Source organism: Hyla sarda, chromosome 9 (assembly GCF_029499605.1).
Source record: "Hyla sarda isolate aHylSar1 chromosome 9, aHylSar1.hap1, whole genome shotgun sequence".
Lineage (NCBI taxonomy): Eukaryota > Metazoa > Chordata > Amphibia > Anura > Hylidae > Hyla > Hyla sarda.
The window spans coordinates 9,966,495-9,983,489 of NC_079197.1; the positions used below are offsets into that span (position 1 = coordinate 9,966,495).

Consider the following 16,995-nt stretch of genomic DNA (forward strand, 5'->3'; position numbering starts at 1 on the left):
GTCCAACCACCGCCGCTGCCCCATTGCCTCCCCCATCCCCAGTTTTATAATAACCTGTTCCCAGGGTCCGCGTTACTTCTGGCTCCTGCGGCATCCTGCGCTGTTGCTGTGCGCTGCGCAATGACGAGTGACGTCTTCAACGCGACCTCACTGTCAGTGCGGGCCACTCACAGTGAGGTCGCGTTGAAGACGTCACTTGTCATTGCGCAGCGCACAGCAACAGCGCAGGATGCCGCAGGAGCCAGAAGTAGCGCGGACCCTGGGAACAGGTTATTATAAAACTGGGGATGGGGGAGGCAATGGGGCAGCGGTGGTGGTTGGACTCAGGACCCCAGGACAGGCAGAGGGAGAGAGGCGGGGTGGCGGCGGTCTCAGGCAGCGGCGGTGGTTGAACTCAGGAAGCGGGTGGCGGCGGCGGTCTCTGGCAGCGGCGGTGGTTGAACTCAGGACCCCAGGACAGGCAGGGGGAGAGGCGGGTGGCGGCGGCGGTCTCAGGCAGCGGCGGTGGTTGAACTCAGGACCCAGGACAGGCGGGAGAGAAGCCGGTAGCGGCGGCGGTCTCTGGCAGCGGCGGTGGTTGATCTCAGGACCCCAGGACAGGCGGGAGAGAAGCGGGTGGCGGCGGCGGTCTCAGGCAGCGGCGGTGGTTGAACTCAGGACCCCAGGACAGGCAGGGGGAGAGAAGCGGGTGTCGGCAGCGGTCTCTGGCAGCGGCGGTGGTTGATCTTAGGACCCCAGGACAGGCGGGAGAGAAGGGGGTGGCGGCGGCGGTCTCAGGCAGCAGCGGTGGTTGAACTCAGGACCCCAGGACAGGCAGGGGGAGAGAAGCGGGTGTCGGCAGCGGTCTCTGGCAGCGGCGGTGGTTGATCTCAGGACCCCAGGACAGGCGGGAGAGAAGCGGGTGGCGGCGGCGGTCTCAGGCAGCGGCGGTGGTTGAACTCAGGACCCCAGGACAGGCAGGGGGAGAGAAGCGGGTGTCGGCAGCGGTCTCTGGCAGCGGCGGTGGTTGATCTTAGGACCCCAGGACAGGCGGGAGAGAAGGGGGTGGCGGCGGCGGTCTCAGGCAGCAGCGGTGGTTGAACTCAGGACCCCAGGACAGGCAGGGGGAGAGAAGCGGGTGTCGGCAGCGGTCTCTGGCAGCGGCGGTGGTTGAACTCAGGACCCCAGGTCTCTGGCCCCCGCAAAAGCCGCTGCAGTTCATTGATTTAAAGCGCTCGGCCAGTTTATCAGGGTATACCCGCACACACACATACCCTAATTTTACCAAGGATATTTGGGGGGGGGGGGGGGCGGGGGGAATTAAAATGCACACAATATCGGTATAAGTTATCAGCCTGAAAGTTCACAGGTTATCGGTATCGGCTCTAAAAAAATCAATATCGATCGGTCGATCCCTAACACACACACATACATACACAAATATACACACACACATACATACACAAATATACACACACACATACATACACAAATATACACACACACATACATACACAAATATACACATACACAAATATACACATACACAAATATACACACACATACACAAATATACACACACACATACATACACAAATATACACACATACATACACAAATATACACACATACATACATACACAAATATACACACACACATACATACACAAATATACACACACACATACATACACAAATATACACACACATACATACACAAATATACACACACATACATACACAAATATACACACACATACATACACAAATATACACACACACATACATACACAAATATACACACACATACATACACAAATATACACACACACATACATACACAAATATACACACACATACATACACAAATATACACACACACATACATACACAAATATACACACACATACATACACAAATATACACACACATACATACACAAATATACACACACACATACATACACAAATATACACACACATACACAAATTCTACACACACACATACATACATACACAAATATACACACACACACATACATACACAAATATACACACACACATACATACACAAATATACACACACACATACATACACAAATATACACACACACATACATACACAAATATACACACACATACATACACAAATATACACACACATACATACACAAATATACACACACACATACATACACAAATATACACACACATACATACACAAATATACACACATATACATGCACACACACATACACAAATATACACACATACACAAATATACACAAATATACATGCACACACATACAATACACACTTACATACATATATACACATATACACACACATACATATTTACACATACATACATATTTACACATACATATACACACACATACATACACATACATAGATACACATACATATACACATACATGTATACACATACATATTTACACATACATATACACACACATACATAGATACACATACATATACACACACATACATAGATACACATACATACATATTTACACATACATATACACACACATACATAGATACACATACATATACACACATACATAGATACACATACATATACACACATATACATTTACACATACATATACACACACACATACATATACATACATATTTACACATACATATACACACACATACATACACATACATATTTATACACACATACATACACATTTACACATACATAGATACACATACATATACGCACACATACATAGATACATATACACACATATACATACACATACATAGATACACATACATATACACACATATACATATACATTTACACATACATATACACACACATACATATACATACATATTTACACATATACACACACATACATACACATACATATTTACACATACATATATACACTCACACATACATATATACACATACATATACACACACATACATATACATACATATTTACACATACATATATACACACATACATACATATTTACACATACATATATACACACACATACATACACATACATATTTACACATACATATATACACACATACATACATATTTACACATACATATATACACACACATACATACACATACATATTTACACATACATATATACACACACATACATATTTACACATACATATATACACACACACATATATATATACACACACGCATACATACATATATACACTCACACATACATATATACACACACACATACATACATATATACACTCACACATACATATATACACATACATACATGCACATACATATATACACACTGGGGGAGATTTATCAAAACCAGTGCAAAAGGAAAAGCTGCCCAGTTGCCCATAGCAACCAATCAGATCGCTTCTTTCATTTTTGGATAGGCCTCTGCAAAATGAAAGAAGCAATATGATTGGTTGCTTTGGGCAACTGGGCAGCTTTTCCTCTGCACTGGTTTTATAAATCTCCCCCACTGAGTTTTATATATTTTGTTCTGAGTGAGTGTATATACACATTGGGGGAGATTTATCAAAACCAGTGCAGAGGAAAACTTGCCCAGTTGCCCATAGCAACCAATCAGCTTGCTGCTTTCATTTTTATGAAGGCCTGTGAAAAATGAAAGAAGCGATATGATTGGTTGCTTTGGGCAGCTTTTCCTCTGCACAGGTTTTGATAAATCTCCCCCACTGAGTTTTATATATTTTGTTCTGTGAGTGTGTATATTCTCATTATAACTACTATGACACCGCCCTCACCTATAAGACAACACACAGTAGCTCCTCCCCTTATTGCCCCGCCCTCCGTTCTGGCCGCCATTTCACTGCGCTTGTTTACGGGCGACAACCAATACAATCATAGGGGCGTGGTCTTTAATTGTGCGTCACTTGACCCATGGTGAGTGGGCGGAGCTCCGGTCTCTGCGTTCCAGCCCCTCAGTGTGCATGCGCATTATGGAAGCCGTGCTTGGTTTGTAAACCGTCGGACCGGAAGAGGAAGGAAGTTGGTTTCCGTTTCCTGAATCGCTCCCGCCCGTCCCAGAGTTATCAACGCAGGATTAGTAGGCGGACAGGTAAGTGTAGATGCAGTGGTTGCGGTTCTATTGCGTCTTCGCGTGGCGGAGGGGGAGGGAGTTTGTGCGCAACTGTCACACGGTCACGTGACCGCTCATACCCTGTGTATATTTACAGCAGATACTGTATACACTTTACTGTCACTGTATATCCTGAATACTCATCTTGTATATACTGTATACTCCTGTATTTACTGTATACACCTCCTCCTGTATATCCCTCCTGTATATACTGTATACTCCTCCTACTGTATACTCCTCCTCCTCCTGTATTACTGTATACTCCTACTGTGTATACTCCTCCTGTATATACTGTATACTCCTCCTCCTGTGTATACTCCTCCTCCTGTATAAACTATACTTCTACTGTGTATACTCCTCCTCCTGTATTACTGTATACTCCTACTGTGTATACTCCTCCTCCTGTATATACTGTATACTCCTCCTCCTGTGTATACTCCTCCTCCTGTATTACTGTATACTCCTCCTACTGTGTATACTCCTCCTCCTGTATATACTGTATACTCCTCCTACTGTGTATACTCCTCCTCCTGTATTACTGTATACTCCTCCTACTGTGTATACTCCTCCTCCTGTATTACTGTATACTCCTCCTCATGTGTATACTCCTCCTCCTGTATATACTGTATACTCCTCCTCCTGTATTACTGTATACTCCTCCTCATGTGTATACTCCTCCTGTATTACTGTATACTCCTCCTCCTGTGTATACTCCTCCTGTATTACTGTATACTCCTCCTCCTGTGTATACTCCTCCTGTATTACTGTATACTCCCCCTACTGTGTATACTGCTTCTCCTGTATATACTGTATACTCCTCCTCCTGTATATACTGTATACTCCTCCTCCTGTGTATACTCCTCCTCCTGTATATACTGTATACTCCTCCTGTATAAACTGTATACTCCTCCTCCTTTGTATACTCCTCCTCCTGTATTACTGTATACTCCTCCTACTGTGTATACTCTTCCTCCTGTATATACTGTATACTCCTCCTGTATAAACTGTATACTCCTCCTCCTGTGTATACTCCTCCTCCTGTATTACTGTATACTCCTCCTACTGTGTATACTCCTCCTCCTGTATATACTGTATACTCCTCCTACTGTGTATACTCTTCCTCCTGTATATACTGTATACTCCTCCTACTGTGTATACTCCTCCTCCTGTATATACTGTATACTCCTCCTCCTGTTTATACTGTATACTCCTCCTCCTGTATAAACTGTATACTCCTCCTACTGTATATACTCCCCCTCCTGTATATACTGTATACTCCTCCTACTGTGTATACTCCTCCTCCTGTATATACTGTATACTCCTCCTACTGTGTATACTCCTCCTCCTGTATATACTGTATACTCCTCCTACTGTGTATACTCCTCCTCCTGTATATACTGTATACTCCTCCTACTGTGTATACTCCTCCTCCTGTATATACTGTATACTCCTCCTACTGTGTATACTCCTCCTCCTGTATATACTGTATACTCCTCCTACTGTGTATACTCCTCCTCCTGTATATACTGTATACTCCTCCTACTGTGTATACTCCTCCTCCTGTATATACTGTATACTCCTCCTACTGTGTATACTCCTCCTCCTGTATATACTGTATACTCCTCCTACTGTGTATACTCCTCCTCCTGTATATACTGTATACTCCTCCTCCTGTGTATACTCCTCCTCCTGTATATACTGTATACTCCTCCTCCTGTGTATACTCCTCCTCCTGTATATACTGTATACTCCTCCTCCTGTGTATACTCCTCCTCCTGTATATACTGTATACTCCTACTGTGTATACTCCTCCTACTGTATACTCCTCCTCCTGTATATACTGTATACTCCTACTGTGTATACTCCTCCTCCTGTATATACTCTATACTCCTCCTACTGTGTATACTCCTCCTCCTGTATATACTGTATACTCCTACTGTGTATACTCCTCCTCCTGTATAAACTGTATACTCCTCCTACTGTGCATACTCCTGCTACTATGTATACTGTATACTCCTGTATTTACTGTATACTCCTCCTCCTGTATATACTGTATACTCCTCCTCCTGTATATACTGTATACTCCTCCTCCTGTGTATACTCCTCCTCCTGTGTATACTCCTCCTCCTGTATATACTCTATACTCCTCCTCCTGTGTATACTCCTCCTACTGTATACTCCTCCTCCTCCTGTATTACTGTATACTCCTACTGTGTATACTCCTCCTCCTGTATATACTGTATACTCCTCCTCCTGTATATACTGTATACTCCTCCTGTATAAACTATACTCCTCCTCCTGTGTATACTCCTCCTCCTGTATTACTGTATACTCCTCCTACTGTGTATACTCCTCCTCCTGTATATACTGTATACTCCTCCTCCTGTGTATACTCCTCCTGTATTACTGTATACTCCTCCTACTGTGTATACTGCTCCTCCTGTATATATTGTATACTCCTCCTCCTGTATATCCCTCCTGTTTATACTGTATACTCCTCCTCCTGTATAAACTGTATACTCCTCCTACTTCATATACTCCTCCTCCTGTATATACTGTATACTCCTCCTACTGTGTATACTCCTCCTCCTGTATATACTGTATACTCCTCCTACTGTGTATACTCCTCCTCCTGTATATACTGTATACTCCTCCTACTGTGTATACTCCTCCTCCTGTATATACTGTATACTCCTCCTACTGTGTATACTCCTCCTCCTGTATATACTGTATACTCCTCCTACTGTGTATACTCCTCCTCCTGTATATACTGTATACTCCTCCTACTGTGTATACTCCTCCTCCTGTATATACTGTATACTCCTCCTACTGTGTATACTCCTCCTCCTGTATATACTGTATACTCCTCCTACTGTGTATACTCCTCCTCCTGTATATACTGTATACTCCTCCTACTGTGTATACTCCTCCTCCTGTATATACTGTATACTCCTCCTACTGTGTATACTCCTCCTCCTGTATATACTGTATACTCCTCCTACTGTGTATACTCCTCCTCCTGTATATACTGTATACTCCTCCTACTGTGTATACTCCTCCTCCTGTATATACTGTATACTCCTCCTACTGTGTATACTCCTCCTCCTGTATATATTGTATACTCCTCCTCCTGTATATCCCTCCTGTTTATACTGTATACTCCTCCTCCTGTATAAACTGTATACTCCTCCTACTTCATATACTCCTCCTCCTGTATATACTGTATACTCCTCCTACTGTGTATACTCCTCCTCCTGTATAAACTGTATACTCCTCCTACTTCATATACTCCTCCTCCTGTATATACTGTATACTCCTCCTACTTCATATACTCCTCCTCCTGTATATACTGTATACTCCTCCTACTTCATATACTCCTCCTCCTGTATATACTGTATACTCCTCCTACTGTGTATACTCCTCCTCCTGTATATACTGTATACTCCTCCTACTGTGTATACTCCTCCTCCTGTATATACTGTATACTCCTCCTACTGTGTATACTCCTCCTCCTGTATATACTGTATACTCCTCCTACTGTGTATACTCCTCCTCCTGTATATACTGTATACTCCTCCTACTGTGTATACTCCTCCTCCTGTATATACTGTATACTCCTCCTACTGTGTATACTCCTCCTCCTGTATATACTGTATACTCCTCCTACTGTGTATACTCCTCCTCCTGTATATACTGTATACTCCTCCTACTGTGTATACTCCTCCTCCTGTATATACTGTATACTCCTCCTACTGTGTATACTCCTCCTCCTGTATATACTGTATACTCCTCCTACTGTGTATACTCCTCCTCCTGTATATACTGTATACTCCTCCTACTGTGTATACTCCTCCTCCTGTATATACTGTATACTCCTCCTACTGTGTATACTCCTCCTCCTGTATATACTGTATACTCCTCCTACTGTGTATACTCCTCCTCCTGTATATACTGTATACTCCTCCTACTGTGTATACTCCTCCTCCTGTATATACTGTATACTCCTCCTACTGTGTATACTCCTCCTCCTGTATATACTGTATACTCCTCCTACTGTGTATACTCCTCCTCCTGTATATACTGTATACTCCTCCTACTGTGTATACTCCTCCTCCTGTATATACTGTATACTCCTCCTACTGTGTATACTCCTCCTCCTGTATATACTGTATACTCCTCCTACTGTGTATACTCCTCCTCCTGTATATACTGTATACTCCTCCTACTGTGTATACTCCTCCTCCTGTATATACTGTATACTCCTCCTACTGTGTATACTCCTCCTCCTGTATATACTGTATACTCCTCCTACTGTGTATACTCCTCCTCCTGTATATACTGTATACTCCTCCTACTGTGTATACTCCTCCTCCTGTATATACTGTATACTCCTCCTACTGTGTATACTCCTCCTCCTGTATATACTGTATACTCCTCCTACTGTGTATACTCCTCCTCCTGTATATACTGTATACTCCTCCTACTGTGTATACTCCTCCTCCTGTATATACTGTATACTCCTCCTACTGTGTATACTCCTCCTCCTGTATATACTGTATACTCCTCCTACTGTGTATACTCCTCCTCCTGTATATACTGTATACTCCTCCTACTGTGTATACTCCTCCTCCTGTATATACTGTATACTCCTCCTACTGTGTATACTCCTCCTCCTGTATATACTGTATACTCCTCCTACTGTGTATACTCCTCCTCCTGTATATACTGTATACTCCTCCTACTGTGTATACTGTATACTCCTCCTACTGTGTATACTCCTCCTCCTGTGTATACTGTATACTCCTCCTACTGTGTATACTCCTCCTCCTGTATATACTGTATACTCCTCCTACTGTGTATACTCCTCCTCCTGTATATACTGTATACTCCTCCTACTGTGTATACTCCTCCTCCTGTATATACTGTATACTCCTCCTACTGTGTATACTCCTCCTCCTGTATATACTGTATACTCCTCCTACTGTGTATACTCCTCCTCCTGTATATACTGTATACTCCTCCTACTGTGTATACTCCTCCTCCTGTATATACTGTATACTCCTCCTACTGTGTATACTCCTCCTCCTGTATATACTGTATACTCCTCCTACTGTGTATACTCCTCCTACTGTGTATACACTGTATACTCCTCCTACTGTGTATACTCCTCCTCCTACTGTGTATACTCCTCCTCCTACTGTGTATACTCCTCCTCCTACTGTGTATACTCCTCCTCCTACTGTGTATACTCCTCCTCCTACTGTGTATACTCCTCCTCCTACTGTGTATACTCCTCCTCCTACTGTGTATACTCCTCCTACTGTATATACTGTATACTCCTCCTCCTGTATTTACTGTATACCCCTCCTCCTACTACTGTTACCACCACTATTATATACACCACTAGCGCTGCTCCTCCCGCCTCCACCACTAGCGCTGCTCCTCCCACCTCCACCACTAGCGCTGCTCCTCCCGCCTCCACCACTAGCGCTGCTCCTCCCGCCTCCACCACTAGCGCTGCTCCTCCCGCCTCCACCACTAGCGCTGCTCCTCCCGCCTCCACCACTAGCGCTGCTCCTCCCGCCTCCACCACTAGCGCTGCTCCTCCCGCCTCCACCACTAGCGCTGCTCCTCCCGCCTCCACCACTAGCGCTGCTCCTCCCGCCTCCACCACTAGCGCTGCTCCTCCCGCCTCCACCACTAGCGCTGCTCCTCCCGCCTCCACCACTAGCGCTGCTCCTCCCGCCTCCAACACTAGCGCTGCTCCTCCCGCCTCCAGCACTAGCGCTGCTCCTCCCGCCTCCAGCACTAGCGCTGCTCCTCCAGCACTAGCGCTGCCCCTCCCGCCTCCAGCACTAGCGCTGCTCCTCCCGCCTCCAACACTAGCGCTGCTCCTCCCGCCTCCAGCACTAGCGCTGCCCCTCCCGCCTCCAGCGCTAGCGCTGCTCCTCCCGCCTCCAACACTAGCGCTGCTCCTCCCGCCTCCAACACTAGCGCTGCTCCTCCCGCCTCCAACCCCCATCACAGATAATGTTCTCCTCCCCCATCACAGATAATGTTCTCCTCCCCCATCACAGATAATGTTCTCCTCCCCCATCAGAGATAATGTTCTCCTCCCCCATCACAGATAATGTTCTCCTCCCCCATCACAGATAATGTTCTCCTCCCCCATCACAGATAATGTTCTCCATATATTTATATATATATATATATATATATATATGTAGTAGTATTAATACTTCTACTGTTACCACCACTATATGTACTACTACTGTTACCACCACTATTAATACTACTACTGTTACCACCACTATTAATACTACTACTGTTCCCACCACTATTAATACTGCTACCACCACTATATGTACTACTACTGTTACCACCACTATAAATACTACTACTGTTACCATCAGTATAAATACTACTATAGTTACCACCACTATTAATACTACTACTGTTACCACCACTATTAATACTACTACTGTTACCACCACTATTAATACTACTACTGTTCCCACCACTATTAATACTGCTACCACCACTATATATACTACTACTGTTACCACCACTATTAGTACTACTACTGTTCCCACCACTATTAATACTACTACTGTTCCCACCACTATTAGTACTACTACTGTTCCCACCACTATTAGTACTACTACTGTTCCCACCACTATTAGTACTACTACTGTTCCCACCACTATTAGTACTACTACTGTTCCCACCACTATTAGTACTACTACTGTTCCCACCACTATTAGTACTACTACTGTTCCCACCACTATTAGTACTACTACTGTTCCCACCACTATTAGTACTACTACTGTTCCCACCACTATTAGTACTACTACTGTTCCCACCACTATTAGTACTACTACTGTTCCCACCACTATTAATACTACTACTGTTCCCACCACTATTAATACTACTACTGTTCCCACCACTATTAATACTACTACTGTTACCACCACTATTAATACTGCTACTGTTACCACCACTATTAATACTACTACTGTTACCACCACTATTAATACTACTACTGTTACCACCACTATTAATACTACTACTGTTACCACCACTATTAATACTACTACTGTTACCACCACTATTAATACTACTGCTACTGTTACCACCACTATTAATACTTCTACTGTTTCCATCACTATTAATACTGCTACCACCACTATATGTACTACTACTGTTACCACCACTATAAATACTACTACTGTTACCATCAGTATAAATACTGCTACTGTTACCACCACTATTAATACTGCTACTGTTACCACCACTATTAATACTTCTACTGTTACCACCACTATTAATACTGCTACTGTTACCACCACTATTAATACTGCTACTGTTACCACCACTATTAATACTGCTACTGTTACCACCACTATTAATACTGCTACTGTTACCACCACTATTAATACTGCTACTGTTACCACCACTATTAATACTGCTACTGTTACCACCACTATTAATACTGCTACTCTTACCACCACTATTAATACTACTACTCTTACCACCACTATTAATACTACTGCTACTGTTACCACCACTATTAATACTACTGCTACTGTTACCACCCTATTAATACTACTACTGTTACCACCCTATTAATACTGTTACTACTTCCACAATCACCATTGTAATGGGGGTGCTCAACCTTCTTAAAGGTGTACTCCACTAAATAAAAGTTATCACGTCTCCAAGAAATAGAGGCTAAGGGGAAGATTTATCAAAACCTGTGTAGAGGAGGAGCGGTGCAGTTGCCCATAGCAACCAATCAGATCGCTGCTTTCATTTTTGAAAAGGTCTCTGAAAAACTAAAAGAAGCCATTTGATTGGTTGCCATGGGCAACTGGTCAACTATTTCTCAGCACAGGTCTTGAAGAATCTCCCCCTAAATGTTTCATTGGGCTGTCCGTGCATGCTGGGAGTTGTAGTTTCCCGGTTGTCGTGCTGAGCTGCTGGGAGCTGCGTCTGTCAGGGCATGCTGGGAGTTGTAGTTTCCCCACTGTCGTGCTGAGTGGATGGGGGCTGCATCTGTCAGGGCATGCTGGGAGTTGTAGTTTTCCGGCTGTGGTGGCGGGCTGATGGTAGCTGCGTCTGTCAGGGCATGCTGGGAGTTGTAGTTTGCGTCTGTGGTGCGGGGCTGAGCTGATGGTAGCTGCGTCTGTCAGGGCATGCTGGGAGTTGTAGTTTCCCAGCTGAGCTGATGGTAGTTGCGTCTGTCAGGGCATGCTGGGAGTTGTAGTTTCCCAGCTGTCGTGCGGGGCTGAGCTGATGGAAGCTGCGTCTGTCAGGGCATGCTGGGAGTTGTAGTTTCCCGGCTGTGGTGCAGAGCTGAGTGGATGGAAGCTGCGTCTGTCAGGGCATGCTGGGAGTTGTAGTTTCCCGGCTGAGCTGATGGAAGCTGCGTCTGTCAGGGCATGCTGGGAGTTGTAGTTTCCCGGCTGAGCTGATGGTAGCTGCGTCTGTCAGGGCATGCTGGGAGTTGTAGTTTCCCGGCTGAGCTGATGGAAGCTGCGTCTGTCAGGGCATGCTGGGAGTTTTAGTTTCCCGGCTGTCGTGCAGAGCTGTGTGGATGGTAGCTGCGTCTGTCAGGGCATGCTGGGAGTTGTAGTTTCCCAGCTGACGTGCGGGGCTGAGCTGATGGAAGCTGCGTCTGTCAGGGCATGCTGGGAGTTGTAGTTTCCCGGCTGAGCTGATGGTAGCTGCGTCTGTCAGGGCATGCTGGGAGTTGTAGTTTCCCGGCTGAGCTGATGGTAGCTGCGTCTGTCAGGGCATGCTGGGAGTTGTAGTTTCCCGGCTGAGCTGATGGTAGCTGCGTCTGTCAGGGCATGCTGGGAGTTGTAGTTTCCCGGCTGAGCTGATGGAAGCTGCGTCTGTCAGGGCATGCTGGGAGTTGTAGTTTCTGTCTGTGGTGCGGGGCTGAGCTGATGGAAGCTGCGTCTGTCAGGGCATGCTGGGAGTTGTAGTTTCCCGGCTGAGCTGATGGAAGCTGCGTCTGTCAGGGCATGCTGGGAGTTGTAGTTTCCCGGCTGAGCTGATGGAAGCTGCGTCTGTCAGGGCATGCTGGGAGTTGTAGTTTGCGTCTGTGGTGCGGGGCTGATGGGTGCTGGCAGCGCTCTGCAGGGTGTTCCTGTCTGCTGCGCTTCCTCCTGTGCTGTGGGCTGGAGCAGCAGGAATGTAGTGAGTCAGAGACTCCGGAGAGCGAGGAGCATCCATGTGTGTCTCCAGCGTGAGTCCCCCACCCCCCACGTCTTAGTACCGCTGCAGCTGCTCGCCACTTCCAGGCTCATTGATCATCTTCTCCTTATTGTCTCCAGGCATCTCCCTCCACCATGTCCGAGGGCTGGGAGGAATGGCCGATCCTGGGTCCCGGCTGGAAGAGACGCACCGTCATCCGCAAATCTGGAGCAACTTCTGGACAGTCCGACACCTACTATCAAAGGTATCGGGGAGGGGGAGACGTGCTCAGTGTTCCAGAAAAAGCTGGGTGGCAACCAAAACGGTCGTCCTTATAGGCCTTGTGACTTGGCTTTTCTTGACTCCTGAATGTCAATGTTTCATTAGCAGTATACAGCTGTAGGAGCTGTGATGGCGGCCATATTTGTTATCGCCAACATAATGTCGGCCATATTTGTTGTTGCCTTCATCCTCATAGATCTTGTGACTCAACTTTTCTGGACTCCTGAATGTCAACATTATATGAGCAGTATATAGCTATAGGAGCTGTAATGGCGGCCATATTTGTTTTTGCCTTCATCCTCATAGATCTTGTGACTCAGCTTTTCTGGGCTCCTGAATGTCAACGTTATATGAGCAGTATATAGCTGTAGGAGCTGTAATGGCAGCCATATTTGTTGTTGCCCCATCCTTAAAGGTCTTGTGACTCTGCTTTCCTGGACTCCTGACATGGACAGTATATGTTATTCAGGGCTACAAGTAGCTGTAATGGCAGCCATATTTGTTGTCATCTCCATCCTTATAGGCCTTGGGACTCGGCTTTCCTGGGCTCCTGAATGTTACCGGTTTATGAACGTATATGTTTTTCTGGGAAAGCTGTAGGAGCTGTGATGGCTGCCATATTTGTTATCGCCATCATAATGGCGGCCATATTTGTTGTCGCACCCACCCTTATAGGCCTTGTGACTCTGCTTTCCTAGGCTCCTGAATGTCAGCGTTATATGGACAGTATATGTCATCCAGGGCTCTAGGAAAAGCTGTAGGAGCTGCAATAGCAGCCATATTTGTTGTCACCACCATCCTTATAGGGCAGTGTTTCCCAACCAGTGTGCCTCCAGCTGTTGAAAAACTACAACTCCCAGCATGCCCGGACAGTCTTTGGCTCTCTGGTTTGGAAACCTTGTTATAGACCCTGTGACTCAGCTTTCCTGGGCTCCTAGGAAGCTGTAAGAGCTGTAATTGTGGCCAGTATTTTTTTGTAACCGAATATCCTGTGATCTGTCCAGCTTTATGTTGACTCAGATTTCCTGGGCCTCTGAATGGCAAAGTTATTCAATACTGTTGAAAGTATATGTGGAAAAGCTGGGTGACATAACCACTATAATGTTGTCCTTATTTTCCCAGTCATGCTTCAACCTTGCTTTTCTGGCCTCCTGAATGGCTTTACTATACAATCAGACCCAGATATGTTATTCAGGGTTCTAATAAAGCTGGGTGAAATTAACTCCTGTAATGGAGACAATATTGATTGTCAGTAGTAGTTACCAAGCTATGCAGAATCTGCTGTTTTATTTTCATCTGGCTTTCTTGGGCCCCTGAATGTATTCAATACTATGGAAAAGGGACTGATATTATTTAAGTTTCTAGGAAAGCTGGGTGACATAACCCTGGGGTGGACTCAACATTCCTGGGCTACTGAATGGTGAAATAATTAAATACTATGGGAAGTATATGTTCTGCTGGGCTCTAGAAAAGCTGAGTGAAAAACCTCTGATGTAATATACAGATTGTACTTCAGGGAGATTATGAAGGCCGGCTCACTAGAAATAGATTGAACAAATCCCTTCAGCATTTTTCTTCTCTCTTCGTAGGAAAGCTGAGTGATGGCCGGTAGAGCTCCCTTGTTAGTAGACACCCAGCTTTTCCAGATCAGGAATGACAAATTAGCCCAGTTGTACTGATTCTTAGGCCTGTATTCTGCATGAGGAGACAGATGTGCCATTCAGGATTTCTAGAAAGCTTGGTGGTCCCCTCCAATAATTACCTTTTCTGCCTTCTTTTTTAGCCCCGAAGGTCAACGCTTCAGGAGCAGGAATGAGCTGTCCAAGTATCTGGGGGACTCGGTGGATCTGTCCTGGTTCGATTTCAAGCGCGGTGTTGTATTAGCGGCTGATAAGGTAAAAAATGATGTCATCAGAGGTGATAAATCTGCATGATGATGTCATCAGAGGTGATAAACCTGCATGATGATGTCATCAGAGGTGATTACAAACCTGCATGATGATGTCATCAGAGGTGATTACAAACCTGCATGATGATGTCATCAGAGGTGATTACAAACCTGCATGATGATGTCATCAGAGGTGATTACAAAGCTGCATGATGATGTCATCAGAGGTGATAAATCTGCATGATGATGTCATCAGAGGTGATAAATCTGCATGATGATGTCATCAGAGGTGATAAATCTGCATGATGATGTCATCAGAGGTGATAAATCTGCATGATGATGTCATCAGAGGTGATAAATCTGCATGATGATGTCATCAGAGGTGATAAATCTGCATGATGATGTCATCAGAGGTGATAAATCTGCATGATGATGTCATCAGAGGTGATAAATCTGCATGATGATGTCATCAGAGGTGATAAATCTGCATGATGATGTCATCAGAGGTGATTACAAACCTGCATGATGATGTCATCAGAGGTGATTACAAACCTGCATGATGATGTCATCAGAGGTGATTACAAACCTGCATGATGATGTCATCAGAGGTGATTACAAAGCTGCATGATGATGTCATCAGAGGTGATAAATCTGCATGATGATGTCATCAGAGGTGATAAATCTGCATGATGATGTCATCAGAGGTGATAAATCTGCATGATGATGTCATCAGAGGTGATAAATCTGCATGATGATGTCATCAGAGGTGATAAATCTGCATGATGATGTCATCAGAGGTGATAAATCTGCATGATGATGTCATCAGAGGTGATAAATCTGCATGATGATGTCATCAGAGGTGATAAATCTGCATGATGATGTCATCAGAGGTGATTACAAACCTGCATGATGATGTCATCAGAGGTGATTACAAACCTGCATGATGATGTCATCAGAGGTGATAAATCTGCATGATGATGTCATCAGAGGTGATAAATCTGCATAATGATGTCATCAGAGGTGATAAATCTGCATGATGATGTCATCAGAGGTGATAAACCTGCATGATGATGTCATCAGAGGGGATTACAAAGATGCACGATGTCATCAGAGGGGATTACAAAGCTGCATGGTGATGTCATCAGAGGGGATTACAAAGCTGCATGATGATGTCATCAGAGGTGATTACAAACCTGCATGATGATGTCATCAGAGGTGATAAATCTGCATAATGATGTCATCAGAGGTGATAAATCTGCATGATGATGTCATCAGAGGTGATAAATCTGCATGATGATGTCATCAGAGGTGATAAATCTGCATGATGATGTCATCAGAGGTGATAAATCTGCATGATGATGTCATCAGAGGTGATAAATCTGCATGATGATGTCATCAGAGGTGATAAATCTGCATGATGATGTCATCAGAGGTGATTACAAACCTGCATGATGATGTCATCAGAGGTGATTACAAACCTGCATGATGATGTCATCAGAGGTGATTACAAACCTGCATGATGAT

At 44.6% G+C, this 16,995-nt stretch overlaps 1 protein-coding gene across 9 annotated transcripts in view; it reads left to right on the forward strand.

Moving 5' to 3' along the window:
- Positions 1–3,914: 3,914 nt before the first annotated feature.
- Positions 3,915–16,995, forward strand: part of LOC130291785 (methyl-CpG-binding domain protein 1-like) — a 32,794-nt gene continuing 19,713 nt past the window's right edge. For 2 of the 9 annotated variants that reach the window (XM_056541042.1, XM_056541049.1), the window contains exons 1-3: positions 13,103–13,353; positions 13,442–13,566; positions 15,367–15,478. In XM_056541042.1, the coding sequence (XP_056397017.1) occupies positions 13,339–13,353; positions 13,442–13,566; positions 15,367–15,478 (252 nt within the window). In that variant the 5' untranslated portion in view covers positions 13,103–13,338. Of the gene's footprint in view, positions 4,080–4,161; positions 4,206–13,099; positions 13,354–13,441; positions 13,567–15,366; positions 15,479–16,995 lie in introns of those variants that run through there. The other 7 variants (XM_056541044.1, XM_056541046.1, XM_056541045.1 and 4 more) reach the window with 7 other exon arrangements.